Below are 18,695 nucleotides of genomic sequence, written 5' to 3'. Positions count from 1 at the left end.
AACCTTTATTCCTTTTTTTTTTTTTTTAAGATTTTATTTATTTATTTGACAGAGATCACAAGTAGGTAGAGAGGCAGGCAGAGAGAGGGAGGAGAGGAGCAGGGAGCCTGTTGCTGGGCTCCAGCCCAGGACCCTGGGATCATGACCTGAGCTGAAGACAGAGGCTTTAGCCCACTGAGCCACCCAGGCACCCCCCCTGTGTTTCCTTTAACTTTGACTTAATACAAGCTATGTTAGTTGAGATGAAGGTCTTAAAAAAGCCTAGTGTTCAATTTTGTTCACATGTATAAACATTTACTAGGTATCCATTACATGCAAGGGGCTGAGACTGAAAACTTATCAAGGCCCTGTCCCTGCCCTCAGGGTGATCATTTCATTATGATGTAAATGATAGTTATAGAGTCAGGTGGAAAGCTCTGGTTTCTAAGAGGAAACGTCCTTCAGCAGAAAGGTAACTAAATAAAAAGTTGTGGGGGTGAGGGGAGCGTAGGTAATAGTAGTAGATAGACATGGCCTGAACACTATGAGTTTGTGGCTGCTGAGTCTTCAATCTGAGAGATACAGAATGGTGACAGGCATCAGCGAAGGATCAGGTGCTAGAGGTCCTTGCCTGCTATGCTGTGGGGACTGAGACTTTATCCTACTGGCACGGGTGGCCAGAGTGCTGTTTCTTTTAGAACACTTGTAACATTATTGAGGATTAGATTTGAGGCACGCAAGAATAAAGGTAGTTTTAGGAGTGCCTGGTTAGCTCAGCTGGCTAAGCATCTGCCTTCAGCTCAGGTCACGGTCACAGGGTCCTAGGATGGAGTCTTGCATGGGATGGAGTCCTTGCTCAGCGAGGAGCCTGCTTCTTCCTCTGCCTGCCACTCCCCCTGCTTGTGCTCTTTCTCCCTGACAAATAAATAAATAAAATCTTTAAAAAAAGAAGAAAGAAGAAAAGGAGTTTTGAAGCTATTGTATGTATTAATTCACTTTAGGTGTGATGAGAATTATTAGCCTATTATACTTTAGATCATCATTTTCGTATAGCTTCTATAATATTTTGTTACTTTAGAAAGTTCAAAAAAAATCTTCAGTACCAAAATGTTATAAACATGGCAGTTTTAATAACATTTAGTTCTTCTGGAAGTAGCTTGTATTACATAAATAGAAACTTTTCATCATGGAAAATATGTCAAATATAGAAAAGAATAAGAAGAAAGGGAAGATCACTTGTATCAGCTCCACCTAAGTGCTCTTGATATTTTGCTGTATCTTTGTCAGATCTCAGGAGTGTGTGTGTGTGTGTGTGTGTGTGTGTGTGTGTTTAATGTATGATGCCTTTGGTTAAATCCCCAGTACCCGCAGACATGCACACACATAGCTGGCAAATGGTTGTTGCTCTTGATTGAAACTTGTCATTCTATGGAAGTCTTGTATTCAATTTAATATTTCTGTGTGTTTTTTTTCCCCAGCTCTGGGAGGTTTATGGAGACAGACGCTGTCTGCGAACATTTATTGGTAATACTCCTTTCCTTTCTGTCTATAATCTGTTTAGAAAAACTTTTTAAACTCCATCATTGACCACAATGTTACTACACTGCTAATGAAGGGAAGTCTTCAAGGACTCGAACTGAGTCTTGAAGAGGATGTCCTTCCACATAGACACATAGACAAAAAAAGAGAGCAGAGCAGAAGCGAAAGTGGTCTGAGAAAGCATGCTCTTTGGGACAGCCAGGTATAATGCAGAATTGCCAGGGAGGGGACACGGTGAGAGGTGCCAAGAGGGAACAGCAGTATAACCAGAAGCAGAGCATGACGGACCTTGGGTGCCATCAGTGAGGAGTGGAGAATCTATGCAGATGGCCTTGGAAAGCCTGCCATTAAACTGCTCTTGAGGAAATTGACTCAGTCCAATCTGAAGTTTACAGAGGTCACAGTGGCAGTACAATGATGTTCTGGGAGGGCAAGCCTGCAGGCAGGGAGACAAATGTCAGGGTTATGTCACTGGCCTGGATTAGAGACCATGAGAGCCTGGCCTAAAGCAGCTGATGGAGAGGAAAAGAACCGTGAAGAGTTAAAATCAGCAGGACTTAGTCACTGGATATGAGTAATAAGAGTGAAACAGAAATCTAGGGTGACTCCCAGCTGGTTGACTAAACGGGGTGCCATTGGCCATGAGAGGGGACATAAGACAATGACGACGTGTCACTTGTTAAACCTGGACTGCCTTTGGAGTATGGAGTTGCACATGTCCAGTGAGCAGTTAGCCAGGTGTTAAGCTTCGAAAAGAGGTTAGGAATCAGCAGCTAAAGCACACAAAAGAATAAGACTGAGTGAACTCCTTGAAGGAGAAAACAAGGCCAAAAAAAGAGAAGCTTTGTGGCCAACTAGCCTTTTGGATAGAGGATAGTTTACTGTCTTTGTGAGATTTCTTGAGAAGGTCAGTTACGTTTCCAAATGTAACTGTACGTTACTGAATTTTTGTGTGATTTGTAGTGGCTCTGTTTTTAGATTTAAGTGGGAGTCCATTCTGCATGCCTTGTTAGAATTTTGGGGCCTTGCTGAACAAATGAATACTGCCCAAGGTGCCAGAGCATTCTACAGGGAGACTCTAAGCAGCAGATGGGAACAAAATGCCTCTTGTATATATAGTGGACTTGGTCTCCATCTTGTACATATGGTGGATTTGGTCTCCATCTTGTACATGTGGTGGACTTGGTCTCCATCTTGTACGTATAGTGAACTTGGTCTCCATCTTGTACGCATAATGGACTTGGTCTCCATAGCGGACAGATGGAGAAACTATCTAACCAGCAGATAGTTTTTCAGTGGAAAACGAAATGACCAGTTTTGGAAGAGGGGACTCTTGCTGTAGAAAAGAATGCCTAATTACTGTCACACATAGCCCGATTAGAATTCACTGGTGATGGCGGTCCAGGGCTGCTGTGTGTGGCTGACAATTTGTGCAACCCATATTCCATCAGTCTTGGTCATGAGGGGTGGTAAAAAACAGAAGTTTCTGCTTTGATTTAGCCACATTTTATTCGTCCCTGTAACTTTCAAGAGTGGCTTGGTCTGGCAGACTGGTTTTCAAGCAAAGCACCTTTAAGTTAATTTATTGTCGAGATGGTATCTTAAAACAAGATAGACATTAATGTTAGATTCCAAAAGGCTTAGTCTCTTGAGGTTCTGAAGTCACTTCTCTGAAACCTGGTAACTTGATCACAGAAATCCGCAGGTATTGGAGAAGAGCTGTGATTCCATGTACTTTAGGACTGGGTCGCTTAGTTTCACTTAGTGAATAATCTAGAGAACGAACCTCCCAAATGTCACTAGGCCCTCCTCTTTCGTTAGCAATAATTGGTCTGTTATGTTTCCTTAAATTCTTGGCTGCTTAGTCATCAATTATGTATACTGCATATTAAAAGATTTCTCTGACAAACTCTAAATGTTAGATCTTTTCTCTTGGCTCTTACCTAAATGTTAGGCATCAGAAACACCTAGGGAGCTTTCTGAAGGAGAAATAAAAAACCACTTACGTTCCCAAGCCCACACCTACCATATTCTGCATCAGTAAGTCAGGATAGGATTCCAGGGATTCAGACTCACAAGGTGGCCTGCAAATGCTATTTCTCTCATGGTGTTTCTGTTTTAAGAGAAAATCTTTCTCCATTTCTGTTGTCCCTGCCTTAGGCCACAGCAAAGCCGTTAGGGACATCTGCTTTAATACTGCAGGGACGCAGTTCCTCAGCGCAGCTTACGACAGGTACCTTAAGCTCTGGGACACAGAGACAGGTAAGAACTCACTTATACTAATGCCAGTATGCATTTATCTTACAAATTAGCATGTATAAATCATAGAACATCGAGCATTCTTCTGTGGCAAAACGGTGCTTCTATAGCTGCTCATTCGCGTATCATCGACTGTCAGCTAATACCATGAAATATTCATAGAGTTCAAACACAGCTACATAAGTAGCTCTTTCACTCTGAACCTTTGTTTCCATCAAATGCAACTTATAAAGCGAACATCCTGATAGGCAAGCAAATTTGAAATCCTCCGTAGATGAGTTAATTATCTTCTTGTTCCCCTCCACCGCCCAGGACACTACATTGCACATAGTAGAAGCACAATAAATGTCTGACGAATAGAATTAATTTAATTGCCCCTGTTAATTACAAAGTAAGTCTGTCTACAGACCCACGGGTCAGGTGGTTTAATGTATTCACAGACGTTAATTATTTTAGTACATTGTGGCTACTATAATTTTGCATAATTAGAGGACCATCTTTCATCTTACCAAGTTCTAAGGGTAAAGATAATAGCTAATATTTATCGAACACTTACTGTTTACCAGGCATTGTACTAGGCACTTGTATCCAGCATCACATCCAATTCTTAAAATAGCCCTATAATTACTATTATTATTACAGATGAAGAAATTGAGGCTTAAAGGGGGAGCTTTTCCAGAGCCACACAGCTCATAAGTGGCTGAACTGATTTAAACCAACGTCTCTCTGATGCCAGAGCCCCTACGCTTACCCCACAGTAGTTTTCAACTCCGGCTCCACATCATAATCACTTTCTCTCTTCTGCAGTCGATGATCCAGATTTACTTTTGAAAAAAATATTTTTAATCATAAGAAATCTGTGAAAAGGAACATTAGCGTTTATAGTAAGGAACAAGCAGTCGGCCTTCTCCAAAATGTATTAAGTAAATGATCTCTAGATTTTAATCCCCAGGCTGTCTTTGAAGTGGTCAAATTTCTCTTCCCTACTTTAACTTGAGTCTTTGGTTTTAGGACAGTGTATATCAAGATTTACAAACCGAAAAGTGCCCTATTGTGTCAAATTTAATCCCGATGAAGATAAGCAAAATCTTTTTGTAGCTGGTATGTCTGATAAAAAGATTGTGCAGGTAAATCTTTTTTACAATATTTTTTATTAAGATTCCTATAGTTTATGTTATATTAAGGGGATGGAATAAGGAATGTTAACTTGTTTAGTGCTTGCTGCTAATGGTCTATTTTTAGTAGAAAACAGTCATTATGTTAGAGATCTTTTTCTTCACTTTCCATAGTTCTGATCTTTATTTTCACATCTGCTCGACTTCTGTCTTTACCTTTTCTCTTGTTTGATCTACAGTGGGACATTCGAAGTGGGGAAATTGTCCAAGAGTATGACCGGCACTTGGGGGCCGTCAACACCATTGTTTTTGTTGACGAGAACAGGAGATTTGTGAGCACATCCGATGATAAGAGCCTAAGAGTTTGGGAATGGTGAGTTTTTGTCAGTAGAATATCTGATTTATATAATTATATCAAGCAATTTAAAAATCTGTAGCCAAAGAAAAGCCTGCTAATAGGCAACCATGTGAATATTTCCACAACTATGATATCTGGCTTGCCAACCAAACTGTTTTAAACATTTAAGTACTCAGAATATGGAAATAAAACTTTAGACATGCTACATTTCATAGTCTTCAAGTAGTCTATCTACAGGTTATATATTTTGAGCCATTTTTCTTGCATTGGTGAAAAGTTTATATTGTGTTGCCTTTCGTTGTTTATTAGGTACTTTGTCTTTGCAAAATGACTGATGAGATGTAGGACCCACAAATGTATAGACCCTGTTATTCACCATTGGAATTAAACATTAAACCCTGACCTCAGAGTCAACCCAAAAAAAGAAGGAATACTTAAAAATCTCTTAAGTTTTTAAATGTCTACATTATGATTATTCAGTACCGAAAATGGCCCCAGGCCATCACCCATTGTGTCCTGCCATTCGTAACACATAATGGTAAAAATCAAATGTTTTATTTGTAGAATATGTTGGTTAGTTTTGCTTTCCTTGAGAGAGAAAGGAAAACTTTCCTAAAGAAATACTAAAACTGGTTTCACTAAGTATCATAGATAGTGTTTTTTCATTTATTTATGAAGAAATATGTAAGAGTCTTTTTGTTCAAAAAAATGTTTGGATGGCGCCCAGCTCATTTTTATAGTCCGTTACGAAACACAGCTCAGCCATGGTTACAGCCTTGCAGGGCCTAAAATGTGTGACTTCCCACCCCGGAAGATGCTCTGCTTTAAGAAGTGGGAAGCCAGGAGTTTGCTTCTGAAACTGAGTCTCTCTGGGGAACTGAGCAGGTCCCTAACTCTCGTCAGGGAAATTTGGGTAATTGAAGATTTCGTGTGATTGAACCGCAGTTTGTCCCCTGCTCACCACCAGTAAACCTCTTCAGACTGCCCCCACTCGTGGACAGCCAGCTGTGTACTCTATCCACAGTTTTAATGTCATCCTTAAAGCCCAAGATTTGAAACTTTCTCATAACTAAGATCTTTTTTACTTCAGAAATGATGTTACATGCCAAGAATCCCATACGGACCTCAAGTTTTATATGAGCCGCCTTACATTACTTGCACCATAGTCTGAAGCATAAACATATCCGTGTACTTGTTTTGTTTATACACAGTTTGATTATACTTAAACTTTCAGATGTTTCTATCTTCAGATGATATTTCAGCTCCATTTTAAAACATGGACTGGTTTAAACAAAATTGGTAAATATTTAAATGAAGCAGCAGTTACAGGGCTCTAAGAACACCTGCGTGTGCTTTCGAAATTAGAACATTGGTCAGCGAAATATGACCAGCAAAAAAAAAAGTACAGATCTTTCACCTTGGTTAAATTTATTCCCAAGTATTTTCTTGTTTTTTTGAGGCTATTACAAATGGGATTGTTTTCTTAATTTCTCTTTCCAAGAGTTCATTGTTAGTGTCTAGAAATGCAACTGATTTTTTAATACTGAGTTTGTATTCTGCAACTTCACTGAATCATTTATTGGCTCTAACAGTGTGTGTGTGTGTGTGTGTGTGTGTACGCGTGTGAAATCATTAGGGTTTTCTATATATAATACTATGTCATTCGCAAACAGAGACAGTTTTACTTCTTTGTTATTTGGATGCCTTTTTCTTCTGGCCTGATTGCTCTGGCTAGGACACTCAGTACTGCGTTGACTAAAAATGGTTAGAGCAGACATCCTTCCTGATCCAGAGTAAAAGCTTTCAGCCGTTCACATTTAAGTATGATGTTAGCTGTGGGCTTGTCACATGTGGCTACGTTCCCCCTGTACCCAGTTTATTGAGACTTTTTATCATGAAGAGATGTTGAATGTTGTCCGTTTTTTTAGATTATTGTATGATGTTTTTTATCATTCCCATTTGTATTTCATTGATTTGTATACATTGAACCATCCTTGCATCCCAGGGATAAATCCCACTTGATCATGGTATGTGATTCCTCTAATGTACTCTGGAATTCAGTTTCCTAAAATTGTACTGAGTACTTTTTTTTTTTAAGATTTTATTTATTTGACAGATCACAGGTAGGCAGAGAGGCAGGCAGAGAAAGAAGGGGAAGCAGGCTCCCCGCTGAACGGAGAGCCCGATGCAGAGATCCATCCCAAGAGCCCAAGATCATGACCTGAGCTGAAGGCAGAGCCCTAACCCACTGAGCCACCCAGGCGCCCCTGTACTGAGTATTTTTGCACCTATATTCATTAGGGATGTTGGCCTGTAGTTTTCTTGTAGTGTCTTTGTCTGGCTTTGGCATCAGGGTAATACTGACCTTATAAAATGAGTTTGGAAGTGTTCCCTCCTCTTCTGTTTTTTTGGGGGGAAGAGTTTGAGAAGGTTTGCTGTTAATTCTTCTTTAAATGTTTATTGTACCTCACCAGTGAAGCCATCTGGTCCTGGGCATTTTTTGTGGTTTTTGATTACTGTTTCAATCTCCTTAGTTATCATTGGTCTGTTCAGATTTTCTATATCTTTATGAGTCTGTCTTGGTAAGTTGCATGTTTCTAGGAATTTATTCATTTCTTCTAGGTTTTCTAATTTGTTGGTATATAATTGTTCATAGTAGTTTCTTGTGACCATTAGTGCTTCACTGTTATCAGTCATAATGTCTCTTTCATTTCTGTTTTTGAGTTTTTCTCTTTTTTTCTTAGTTTAGCTAAATGTTTATTAATTTTCTTTTTCAGAAAACCAGCTCTTAGTTTCATTGATCTTTTCTATTATCTCTAGTCCCTATTTCATGTGTTTTCTCCCTGACATTTGTATTTTTTTTCTTTTTGCTAACTTGGGTCTTAGATTGTTCTTCTTTTCCTGGCTCTTTGAAGTGTAAAGTTAAGTTGTTTATTTGAAATTCTTCTTCTTTAATGTAAGTATTTATCAGTATAAACTTCCACCGGCTTTTGCTGCACCCATAAGTTTTGGTATGTTGTGTTTCTGTTTCATTTGTGTCAAGATAGGTTTTGATTTCCCTTTTGTTTTCATCTTTGACCCATGTTTTGTTTAGTAGTGTGTTGTTAATCTCCACCTACTTGTACATTTTCCAGTTGTCTTGTAATTGATGTCCAGTTTCCTACCTTTGTGGTCAGAAAAGATGCTTGATATGATTTCAGTCTTAACTATATTAAAGATAGTCTTGTGGCATCATATATGATCTATCCTGGAGAATATTTCATACTCACTTGAGAAGAATGTCTATTCTGCTCTGTTTGGTGGAATGTTCTATATATATCAGTTAGGACCACCTGGTTTAATGTGTCATTTAAGTGCAATGTTTCCTTATTGATTTTCTTTCTGGATGCCCTGTCTGTTGTTGACAATGGGATATGGATGTCCCCTGGTATTATTGTATTGCTGGCTATCTATTTCTCCCTTCAGATCTGTTAACATTTGCTTTATCTGTTTAGGTGGTCTGATGTTGGGTGTATAAATACGTGTATTTGTTATATCTTCTTCATGAATTGATGGCCTTCTTTGTCTCTTATTGTAGTTTTTGGCTTAAAGTCTATTTTGTTTGATACAAGCATAGCAACTACCCTGGCTTTTAGTTTCCATTTTCATGGGATATGGTTTCTATCCTTTCACTATCAGTCCTTCAAACTGAAGTGAGTCTCTTATACACAGTATATAGTTGGGTCTTTTTTTTTTCCATTCACCTAACTTGAGTCTTTTGTAAATTTAGTCCATTTACGTTTGAGGTAATTACTGAGAGGTCTGGACTTCTACTAGTGCCATTTTGTTCATTGTTTTCTGCTTGTTTGTAGTTCCTTTGTTCCTTTCTTTCTTCCTCCCTTCCTTTGTGATTTGATGATTTTTCTATAGTAGTATGCTTTGATTTTCTTCTGTTTCTCTTTTGTGTATCAGTAGGTTTTTGCTTCATGCATACCATGAGGCCTACATAAAATATGCAGGTCTTGCATTCTTAATCATATGGCTGGTTAGTTAGATGATGAAGGGTCTGGTGGGGAGAGAAGGTAACTTACATCCAGTTTAGTGAGTCAGAAGGAAACATGAGCATCAGTCTTGCTACAGAGCCAAATAGGAAGCAAAATCACCTCGGGATCCCTAGAGCTGACCACATACATCCGTCCGTGAAGGTGATTCCTAGTGTGACTGGCAGCTTGCAGAAAGGGAGGCCCTGACCACCTCAAAGTGAAAACTGACCCCAACAGTAGGAAAATTCTTATTACTAGGACCCTCAGATGGATGATGTTTGCCAAACTTTCACACCCTATGCCTGCTAAGAGTAGCACAATGATACAAGAAAACAAACTAAGGGAAACCTGGTTTTCATAAACAATGCTATATTATTAAGATTATTAGACAATTTTAAAGGAGAATAAGAGATTATCATTAGATATTGAACAGCCTGGTATGCTAATTGGCTGGATTCATGAGATATCATAGACATGTTTTTTCCCAAAGGTATTTATTATATTAAAATATTTTTAGAAGAAATTTTGACAGATGTTGATCCTACTGTTTATCTTGTATCTTTAAAGTTTCATAGATTTTTTTTAAAGATCTTATTTATTTATTTGACAGAGAGATCACAAGTAGGCAGAGAGGCAGGCAGAGAGAGGGTGGGGGAAGCAGGCTCCTCACTGAGCTTGAAGCGGGACTCGATCCCAGGACCCCGAGATCATGATCTGAGCCGAAGGCAGAGGCTTTAACCAACTGATCCACCCCGGTGCCCTAAAATTTCACAGATTTTTATTAAGGTTTTTTTTCAAAGTGTTCATTTCCAGATTGAAGATTATATGTAAGATATAAATTACTAGCTTATTATACTGAATTATTTTCTAATGAGAAAATAGTGTTGTGTTTATTAAATGTAACTATGCCCAGCAGACATTTTCACTAGCAGTTAACAATGTTCACAGAGTGTTCAGACCCATTTCTTGTTCTAGACCTCACTGTATCGAGTCCTTGAAATAAGGGATCTGTATATAGTCTTTTGTTTGTTTGTTTACTTTTAGGAAAACATTGATTGATCTGAACCTAGACTCTGGTTAATTTAGAAATGCTCTTCTGTTTTAATCTATGTTATTGATTATTATTGGCAAATAATTTTATATGAGGAAAAAACAGTTGAACCTTTTTCATACTGAGGTTCTTTTCAGTACATGTGGGTTATTTTGAATGTCACTTCTCTTTGGTATTTTAGAGAGGAATAGAGGGTTGGAAATTTGATAAATGATACTGTTCCCCAGGTTACACCTAAAAATACTTTGTTCTAACCAACAGCCTCATAGAAGTTTTTTCTAATCATTTGCTTCTTCTGGATGGGTAGATAGATGGATAGAAAATATCCTTATGTAAAGGCAAATTATTATTATAATTATTGTTATTCTAACTAATCAAAGCTTTGGAACTTGAACCATAGTTAGAAAGTGATAGTGCTGCTTGATATTCTGTTATTGAGCAGATTTCCACATGTTACTCTGTGAAAAAACATTTCTGGTCACTCACGAAAAGCAACAAGACCAAGATCCTTCAGAATTACTAAAGAGATTTTTTTTTTTTTAAATCATGGAGAATATTAAAAACAAAAAGGCATTTGGAACTTTTCACAGTTCTAGGTGACTAGTTTTGGATTTTTGTTGTCTTTGTTTTATTCTTTGTGTCACTCATATAAGAATTTCTTTAATGCACTTTTCTCCTGCACCATATACATGTAGAATAATAGAAGATGCCCCGGTGCCTGGGTACCAGGTACTCAGGGAAGGAAATCTCCCTTACCCATTCAGAAATCTCATTACTTCCAGATGGGCTCTGCCTGCCTGCAGATCCCTGTACAGCTTTGCCCACTATCCCCTTGCACTGCCGAAGCCTCTTTAACCCTCTCACCTACTTGCGGAGTTATTAACAAGTTAAGGCTGACTGCCTTAAACTAAGAACACCTCCCTCCCTGTAGGCTTGCCTTAGACATCTTGCTGCTGCCTACCATGGTACATTTTTGGATGAGTTCATTGTCAGAGAACTTCAATCACAGACATTTTTTTTTTAACATAAAGACCAAAGTTTAAGTCAAATAGAGTTGGAAAACTAAGTCACTAACACTGTTATAATTACCATGGAAAGGCACTTGTGAAGTACAAGACTGGTAATAGGTAACAGGAGGCCATTTTGTGATTTTTTTTTTTCCTTCCTCCCAGGAAGTCTCATGAAAGGTTAATTAAATATATAATCTCAAGAATATCTCTTTAGTTTAAGAGAGAACTCTTCCAGAGGTACTTTTTTAGAAATTACTTAATTCTGAGAAGCTGTTTTTTAAATTTTAGGGACATCCCTGTGGATTTCAAGTATATAGCAGAGCCCAGTATGCACTCGATGCCTGCGGTGACTTTGTCTCCAAACGGTGAGTGAGTAGGAAGAATGTGGTTTTAAAAGAGCCTCTAAGACAAAGTGTGATTTCTGTATTCAAAAGAACTTTGGCCGTTTCCTCCTAGGGGAAGTCTGTCACAGGGCCATACTTGTATAAGGAAACCTTTTCGATATTAAAAATAGTCACTGGTTTTCATCCGTGAGTCACCTCACCCATTCTCTTGTTTTTAAAAATAATAATAAAGAGAAGAAGGAGGAGGAGGAGAAACAGTGAACTGCAGCTAATGCTGACGGAACATTCCATCTGAGAATCAGGGTTTTGTTGTTGTTGTTGCTGTTGTTTTTAAATAATTCTCCTTCCAGCAGAATCATGTTCAATCATTTAGTGATTTTATTGTGAGCTCTTTTTCTTTCAGAGGATAGACAATTTTGATCTTGTTCCTTATAATAAGAATACTTTAGCAATTTACTGTAAAAGATGTTCTCAGGCAAAATAAAAAAGATAAATCCAGCCACGACTGTTTTCTGTTCAATAGAGCATCGCCTTCTAAGTACAAAGTAATTTATACTGCAGATATCCTGACCGTGTACTGACTCAGCCCTGTCCATGAGGGTGTTGGAGGAGACGGTCTGATGTCTGGGCAGCACTGTCCCCGAGGCCCCTGTTAACTCCCATAGCTCCTGTGAGTGTAGAGCAAGGAAGAGGCGGCAAGAAATCCTTTGCTCTTCCATCCAGGCGTCTGCCATAGGCAGATCAGTGATCATTTTTGTCAAGCACCCTATGATTTTTATGAGAAGAGCCACCTAACTGGGTCTGATTTTGATAACCACCACGTTGTATACCGTCACATTTGTCTCTCTCTACACCTTATGTAGTAATTTTTATACTCCCTGTTACAAATATTGTGCCCATCTTGAACAAGGCCATCTACCCTCTCAGACTGAATATTGTTAAGAGCATTCCCTTCCTTAATAAGTGTGCAAGTATGTCGGATGCAAGAAGATAACTGCATTTTGGGCTCTAGAGACTTTGGTGAATCTTGGGTAGATAAAAGCAGTTTGGCCTTTCAGGAACAGTTCCGATACCTCTTTTTTGTATGGTTTTATTTAATAATCCTAGGTTTTCTTACCTAGCATTAATCTTTCCTTTTCCCATAATTAACACAGATAAGTCTCTTTTCCCCCGTGGTTCTCTTGTCTGTGCTTACTCCTAAAATTAATTTCATCTCATAAAATTTTCTTAGTTTTGTTCATGCTAAACTCAGAATTTCTGCATATCCTTATTCAAACAAAAAAGGCTTTTATATGAAGAGTGCTCAATGATATGGGATTATTTGAGCGAAATCCATTACTTCTTTATATATAAATCCCTCTTGTCAGTGACAAATTTGTAACACTTTATAGCTGGTATGGTAAATTCATTTTCTTATTATTATAAAGCATTTGGGAACAAAAGAATATTAACATCTGAACAGACTGAAAATAAAAAGTCTTTTCAGAATTTTCAGTCTTGGTCTAACATGTCTCATTTATTGAATTCACAGGGAAATGGTTAGCCTGCCAATCGATGGACAACCAAATCTTAATTTTTGGAGCACAGAACAGATTTAGATTGAATAAGAAAAAAATTTTTAAGGGCCATATGGTAGCGGGTTATGCTTGTCAGGTGGACTTTTCACCAGACATGAGGTAAGTTTAAATTTTCTTTTATATTCTCGTATTCAAATGTGATGACATAAACCAATGTCGTACAAATAGTAACAGTTTAAAAATCACTGTCCCATACGTAATCGCATGATTACTGTGCAGATTGTCACAACGCCTGATGGAAGGACAAGAACAAGTTATGAAAACTACATTTAGCTTTTTTAAGTTCTTCAGTGGGTCTCTTTATCTTGCTTAGTCCTGTGCCCTTTATCCACAGCATAAGTTGCTGTCCATACAGTCTATGCCATATTTTCTCTCTGCTTTTCTGTAATCACTAGATGGCTGTGATCAAACGCTGGCAGAATTAATTCTGTATTGCAGTGTTGACATTAAAAACTTCCTGCAGCTTTTCTGTGGTGAGACCTCAAATCCAGCTCTTGAGTCTTTCTAGGCTGCACTGCTTGTGAAACCCGGAGAAAGTCTCTCTATGAGTAAAACTCTGCATTCATTCTCTCATTCTTAACTAAAATATATAAGGAGAAGTAATCCAGAAGTCTGTGTAACCTTATATATTTAGGATAGGAATTGTATCGTAGACTCCTGCCTCCGAGTTAGTCTTAAACATTTTCAGAAGTGTTGAAGCCAAAAAGTAATTATGAAGGTGGTTGAGTCCAATTACAGTAGGACAGGTGTCCTCTGCGCGATGTGAGGCCGGTTGCCCTGCACTGTTTCTCTCTAAAGAGTGATTGGATACTGCTTCTCTTATGGCCCCTGGGTTTCCCAGCCTTCCAGGTTAATCCATTTTTTACTCACAGATTGGTAGCTCGATGGGGAGAGTGTTTTGGGTAGAAGTTTAAATCATAGACTGCTTTAAGTGCTACTCTGTTATTCTCACTGAGCATTGTGTGTTCACACTGACTTATATTACATGAAAAAGATAAACTCCCTGTTTCTTACCATTTTGTCAGTTTAAGGTGAATTTAACAATTTAATCAAGGTGAATTTAACAATTTGAATTTATTTCTCTTCCCATTCTAGCTATGTGATTTCAGGAGATGGCAATGGAAAATTGAACATCTGGGACTGGAAGACCACAAAACTCTACAGTCGATTTAAAGCTCATGATAAAGTGTGTATAGGGGCAGTGTGGCATCCTCATGAAACCTCTAAAGTCATAACGTGTGGTTGGGATGGTCTCATTAAGTTGTGGGATTAATGAGACTAATCCTTATCTAGGGTCATTTTTGATCCAATATCATATTTAACTATATTTAATTATTAAATGTGTTGGATGACAACTTGACTTACAAATTAGGATTTCCTTACATGGCCTTATGAAATTGACCCATTGTTTAAAATTTTTTTTTGGTAAATTTGGCTCACACAATTTCATTGGCAACTTCATTTTGTTCTTTATAGATGTTATTTATACAGAAATGACCATTGGCTTTCATTGTGGTGAGTAGTAGTTGTTGGCAGGCAGTCTGGGTTTTACCCCCCCCCCCTTGACATACCGAAAGGATCTCTTTGGGGTTGAGGAAGAATCCCTGGTGGATTGGGGGTTTTAAAGGAGGTAATATAATTAATGACAGATAATTCTGAAAGGCACCATGTTTACCTCTTCAACAAAAAGGGAAGTAGGAGCAGGGACGATGTAATTTAATGTGAATCTGAAAGAAGGTAAAACCATGCACAATTACTGTTTCCATTATTTTTGGTGGGTCAAGTTCAGATCTTTGAATTCAAGAGTTCTATTTTTTATGACATATATCGTATGTTTACTTGTAAGGCAGCAATCTTCTCTGACTGCAGTGTTTCTTTAACTATTAAACAATGGAAAATAAACAGTCCAGAGTTTTTTTCCTTGGCTTTCTTCCCAGTCAGTATAGACAGGACTATATGTTATAAGAGAATTATGTTATTTTTGAAAGTGAAACTCAAGAGAATTGAGTCAAGACTTTGAGTTTTATTTGTATTTACTATCTGTAAGGACCTGGCTACACTTCCAGAAATCAGGGTCTCCTAGGTCATCGATTCATAGATGTTACTACTGAAATACTCCTCATAGGAGATGGGGTATGAGGGCGTCGTCTAAAATGTCAACTTGTAATTTCTTTGAAGTAGTGTGTTTGATCTTTAAAATTATTCTGATTTTGCTTATGAATATATGCAACAGAACTTTTTAGGAGTAGAAAAATTTTTAACTTCTCTCCGAATCTTTGAATAAAATTGACACTCCAGGAAGATGGCTGTCATTCCCCAGTTTGAGAAGCAATAACTAGTTGGTTTAAAAAAAAAAAATGTTTAAGAACTTGGATTGTGAAATCAGGATAGCCTCTTGAATAGAGTAGCTAACAGCACTTTGGTTGACAAGCCATTTCTCCTGTTTTGTTACAAATCTCTGTAAGATATGTGAATATTTGAATGTGCTTTGAAATATTTCAGTACCATGCTTAAAAACATTGGTTCATAGCTGCTCAGAGTGCTGACTTAGAGACCAAAATCATGTTGAATGTTGATATCCTAAGGGCACTGGGCTCTCGAGAACAATTCATGCTCCTTGTGCTTAAGGACTTCCATTTTCAAAAAATTAACTTTTAAAAAGGCCTGGTATAGATGACCTGGCACTATGGCCACATATAAATAAATTTCAAAGAAGATAGAAAAAGAGAATAAAAAACGGTAAGACATGTTATTTTGGGGCACACAGACACTCAAAGAAATACGAACACACTGCCCGGCCTCTGCCTTTGTGTATCTGCCAGTAAGAGTGGCTGCCCTTCCCAAAGAGGAAGGAATTCACACAAAACCTTTTCTTTAGTCCCAAACCACTGGTTTTAACAAATGTGAATGATTGAATTGTGATGGGACAGAAAGAATTAATCATACATTTAAGCGATCTTGTTCAGCATCAGTATTGTATATGTTACAAATCATAATTTCTAAATCTGGGTTTATTTTATTGTGTTTTTGACTGTTTCTAAACTAAGTAACTGTATATAAAAGTTGTCTCTTTTTTTAAAAAAATCGTATTTTTAAATAAAGCATTTTTTCTAGAAAGTGTTATCAAAATTTTCATTCTTAGTCTTAAGTCTTAACTGTTGAGACAACAGCTTAAACCATCTGCAGATTTTAAATGGTCATTTTTATTTTATGGGGAGAAATGCTTTTAGAAGTGGGGATGATATATGAATATGGTATATGAGTGGATTTATTCTAGTTAATATCAGAAATATGGGGCGGCGCGCTGACAGCACACAGATTAAGTCTAACACATTCCGTATTTGTTCACTCAGTGGTGGCACTGAGTTATGACTGCACCCATTTCAGAGTATACAAATAAGTGAGGTTCTTTTCCAGCTTAAAAAAGTCTCAAGATTGTGTTATTGGAATTAAGTGGTTACCTTCTGGCCCTTTTTCCTCACTGCAGCTTTTTGATCACACCCAGATTTCCCTCCTAAAGGTTAGCATAAAAGTGATGCTTTACTGAAAGTGTTAATCAAATAAATATTTAAATATTGAAGCAGAAGCTGGGAATATTTTGTCCTTATGAGGAGACAGTTTTAAGATAAGGAACAGGAAACAGTATCAAACAGGCACTTCTCTAAGTAAATAAGTATAGAGTGATTCTTGACGAAGCATTGTGATTCTTGACCAGCATGTGAGGCTGGTTGATGCCCTTATTGGCATATTTATAAATTACCAGAAGGAAATTGACAGTGAAATATTAAACTCTTGAATGACAGCCGTAAGGCCTACAGCACCACCAATGATTATAGAAAGCTTTCCTTGAAGTCTCAGTGCAGACTGAGAACCCTCTACATGAGAATCACCTAGAGATGATGGTGTTGCTCGCTGAGATACAGAAGAGGAGAAGAGAGAGTAGTTGGAAGAGCCATCACGAAATGAGGTATGAGGAAGGCACGTGCGAAGTGCCATCCAATGTGGGTTTCAGGGTGAGACCTAGGGAACGCCGATGCTGTGTGCCATCAAAGATGCATGTTTTCCACATACTGACATCTCTGAAATAGGGCTGTGTCTTCAAATCAGTGCTGTGTCATGGTTTAATTGGCAGCGTTCTCTCTTAGTGGATCATACGGTAACTGATGAAATACAGTAGAAACAAGGCAGGTACGAGGGGACCTATGAAGAAGAGATGATCCAGTAGAAAGAAGGTTCTATCACAGCACGTGGCTCCAAATTCGTGAGAGCCCATAGATTTGCAGAGAACACCCATGTTCTCAAATGTTCTCGCTTTGATCAATGGGTAAATAAAACAAATGAACCAACAAAAGAACGCCATTGGGAAATATAAAGATATTTATATTAATATATATTTGAATGTATATTAATGTGAATATACCGAAAAAGCTGTATGTTCATTCACTGGGTCAAACTCAGCACTTTAGCAAGGTCCCCAGTTGACCTTCACACTAAGAATGAGAACCAGTGCTGCAGAGTGTGAGTTTGTCTGAGTTTGTCTTAAGTATTTCAGAAATGGCACTGTTTGGTACACATAAGAGAAATTTTGTTAGCCAGACATAAATATATGCATGTGTGCATGTACATTTAGGTATGTGTATATATATGCATGTGAAGATATGTATGTATATACATTTTCTGTATTTATATGTTCGTAATCACTTTAATAGTTGTGGAAACAGCTTTTTCAACCTAAACACTGTCATTTTATCTGGAACTTAAAGGAAAAAAAGTTGCAGCTTGGAACCAGAGTCCTTAGAAGGATTTTCGTTTTAGTGACAAAGAAAGAGCAAACTCCTCTGCCTATACAGCTTCCTGTAACTGCGATCACAATCTTTAGGGGAATTTTCTAGCCCCCCACATCCTATTCTTCATTCTTCAGCATTTGCGATCTGAGGGACTCACTCAAATCTCAAACATTTTTTAAGTACACATTCCAGGATAGTGCTAATAGAAAATGTGAGCCATGTGTGTAATTTTTTTTCATGTGTACAATTTTTAACTTTATAATGGCCACATTAAAAAAAAGGGATATTAATTTTAATAATACATTTCATCTAATACAATATAGCCAAAGTATTAGTTCAATATTCAGTTATCTTTTTAAAAGATCGATTTAGAGATGCCTAGATGGCTCAGTCGGTGAAGCACCTGCCTTCAGCTCAGGTCATGATCTCAGGGTCCTGGGATCAAGTCCTGCATCAGGGACTCTGCTTCTCTTGCTCAGCAGGGACCCTGCTTCTCCCTCTGCCTGCTACTCCCCCCGTTTGTACTCTTGCCCTCTTTCCCTCTCCCTCTCCCTCTCTCTCTCTCTCTGTGGAAATAAAATCTTTTTTAAAAAATTTATTTATTTTATTTTAGAGAGCGCCAGCTGGGAGGGAGGGCCAGAGGAAGAGGGGGAA

At 38.0% G+C, this 18,695-nt stretch overlaps 2 protein-coding genes across 4 annotated transcripts in view; one reads left to right on the top strand and one right to left on the bottom strand.

Moving 5' to 3' along the window:
- CDC40 (cell division cycle 40) overlaps positions 1–17,105 on the top strand; it is a 48,989-nt gene extending 31,884 nt beyond the window's left edge. For both annotated transcript variants that reach the window (XM_032338811.1, XM_032338812.1), the window contains 7 exons: positions 1,458–1,503; positions 3,679–3,780; positions 4,789–4,904; positions 5,132–5,265; positions 11,622–11,698; positions 13,209–13,353; positions 14,350–17,105. In XM_032338811.1, the coding sequence (XP_032194702.1) occupies positions 1,458–1,503; positions 3,679–3,780; positions 4,789–4,904; positions 5,132–5,265; positions 11,622–11,698; positions 13,209–13,353; positions 14,350–14,527 (798 nt within the window). In that variant the 3' untranslated portion in view covers positions 14,528–17,105. The remainder of the gene's footprint in view (positions 1–1,457; positions 1,504–3,678; positions 3,781–4,788; positions 4,905–5,131; positions 5,266–11,621; positions 11,699–13,208; positions 13,354–14,349) is intronic.
- The window catches only part of METTL24 (methyltransferase like 24), a 144,355-nt gene that overhangs the window by 22,888 nt on the left and 102,772 nt on the right, over positions 1–18,695 (bottom strand). Inside the window, exon 6 of one of the 2 annotated variants that reach the window (XM_032338819.1) lies at positions 1,263–1,954. The exons of the other annotated variant lie outside the window; for it this stretch is intronic. Coding sequence (XP_032194710.1) covers positions 1,586–1,954 — 369 coding nt within the window. The 3' untranslated portion in view covers positions 1,263–1,585. Of the gene's footprint in view, positions 1–1,262; positions 1,955–18,695 lie in introns of those variants that run through there. 2 annotated transcript variants of the gene reach the window in all.

The sequence above is a fragment of the Mustela erminea genome, chromosome 4, assembly GCF_009829155.1.
Source record: "Mustela erminea isolate mMusErm1 chromosome 4, mMusErm1.Pri, whole genome shotgun sequence".
Classification (NCBI taxonomy): domain Eukaryota; kingdom Metazoa; phylum Chordata; class Mammalia; order Carnivora; family Mustelidae; genus Mustela; species Mustela erminea.
Note: the sequence above shows the minus strand (reverse complement) of the source record. Positions and strands in the feature narration are given on the sequence as shown.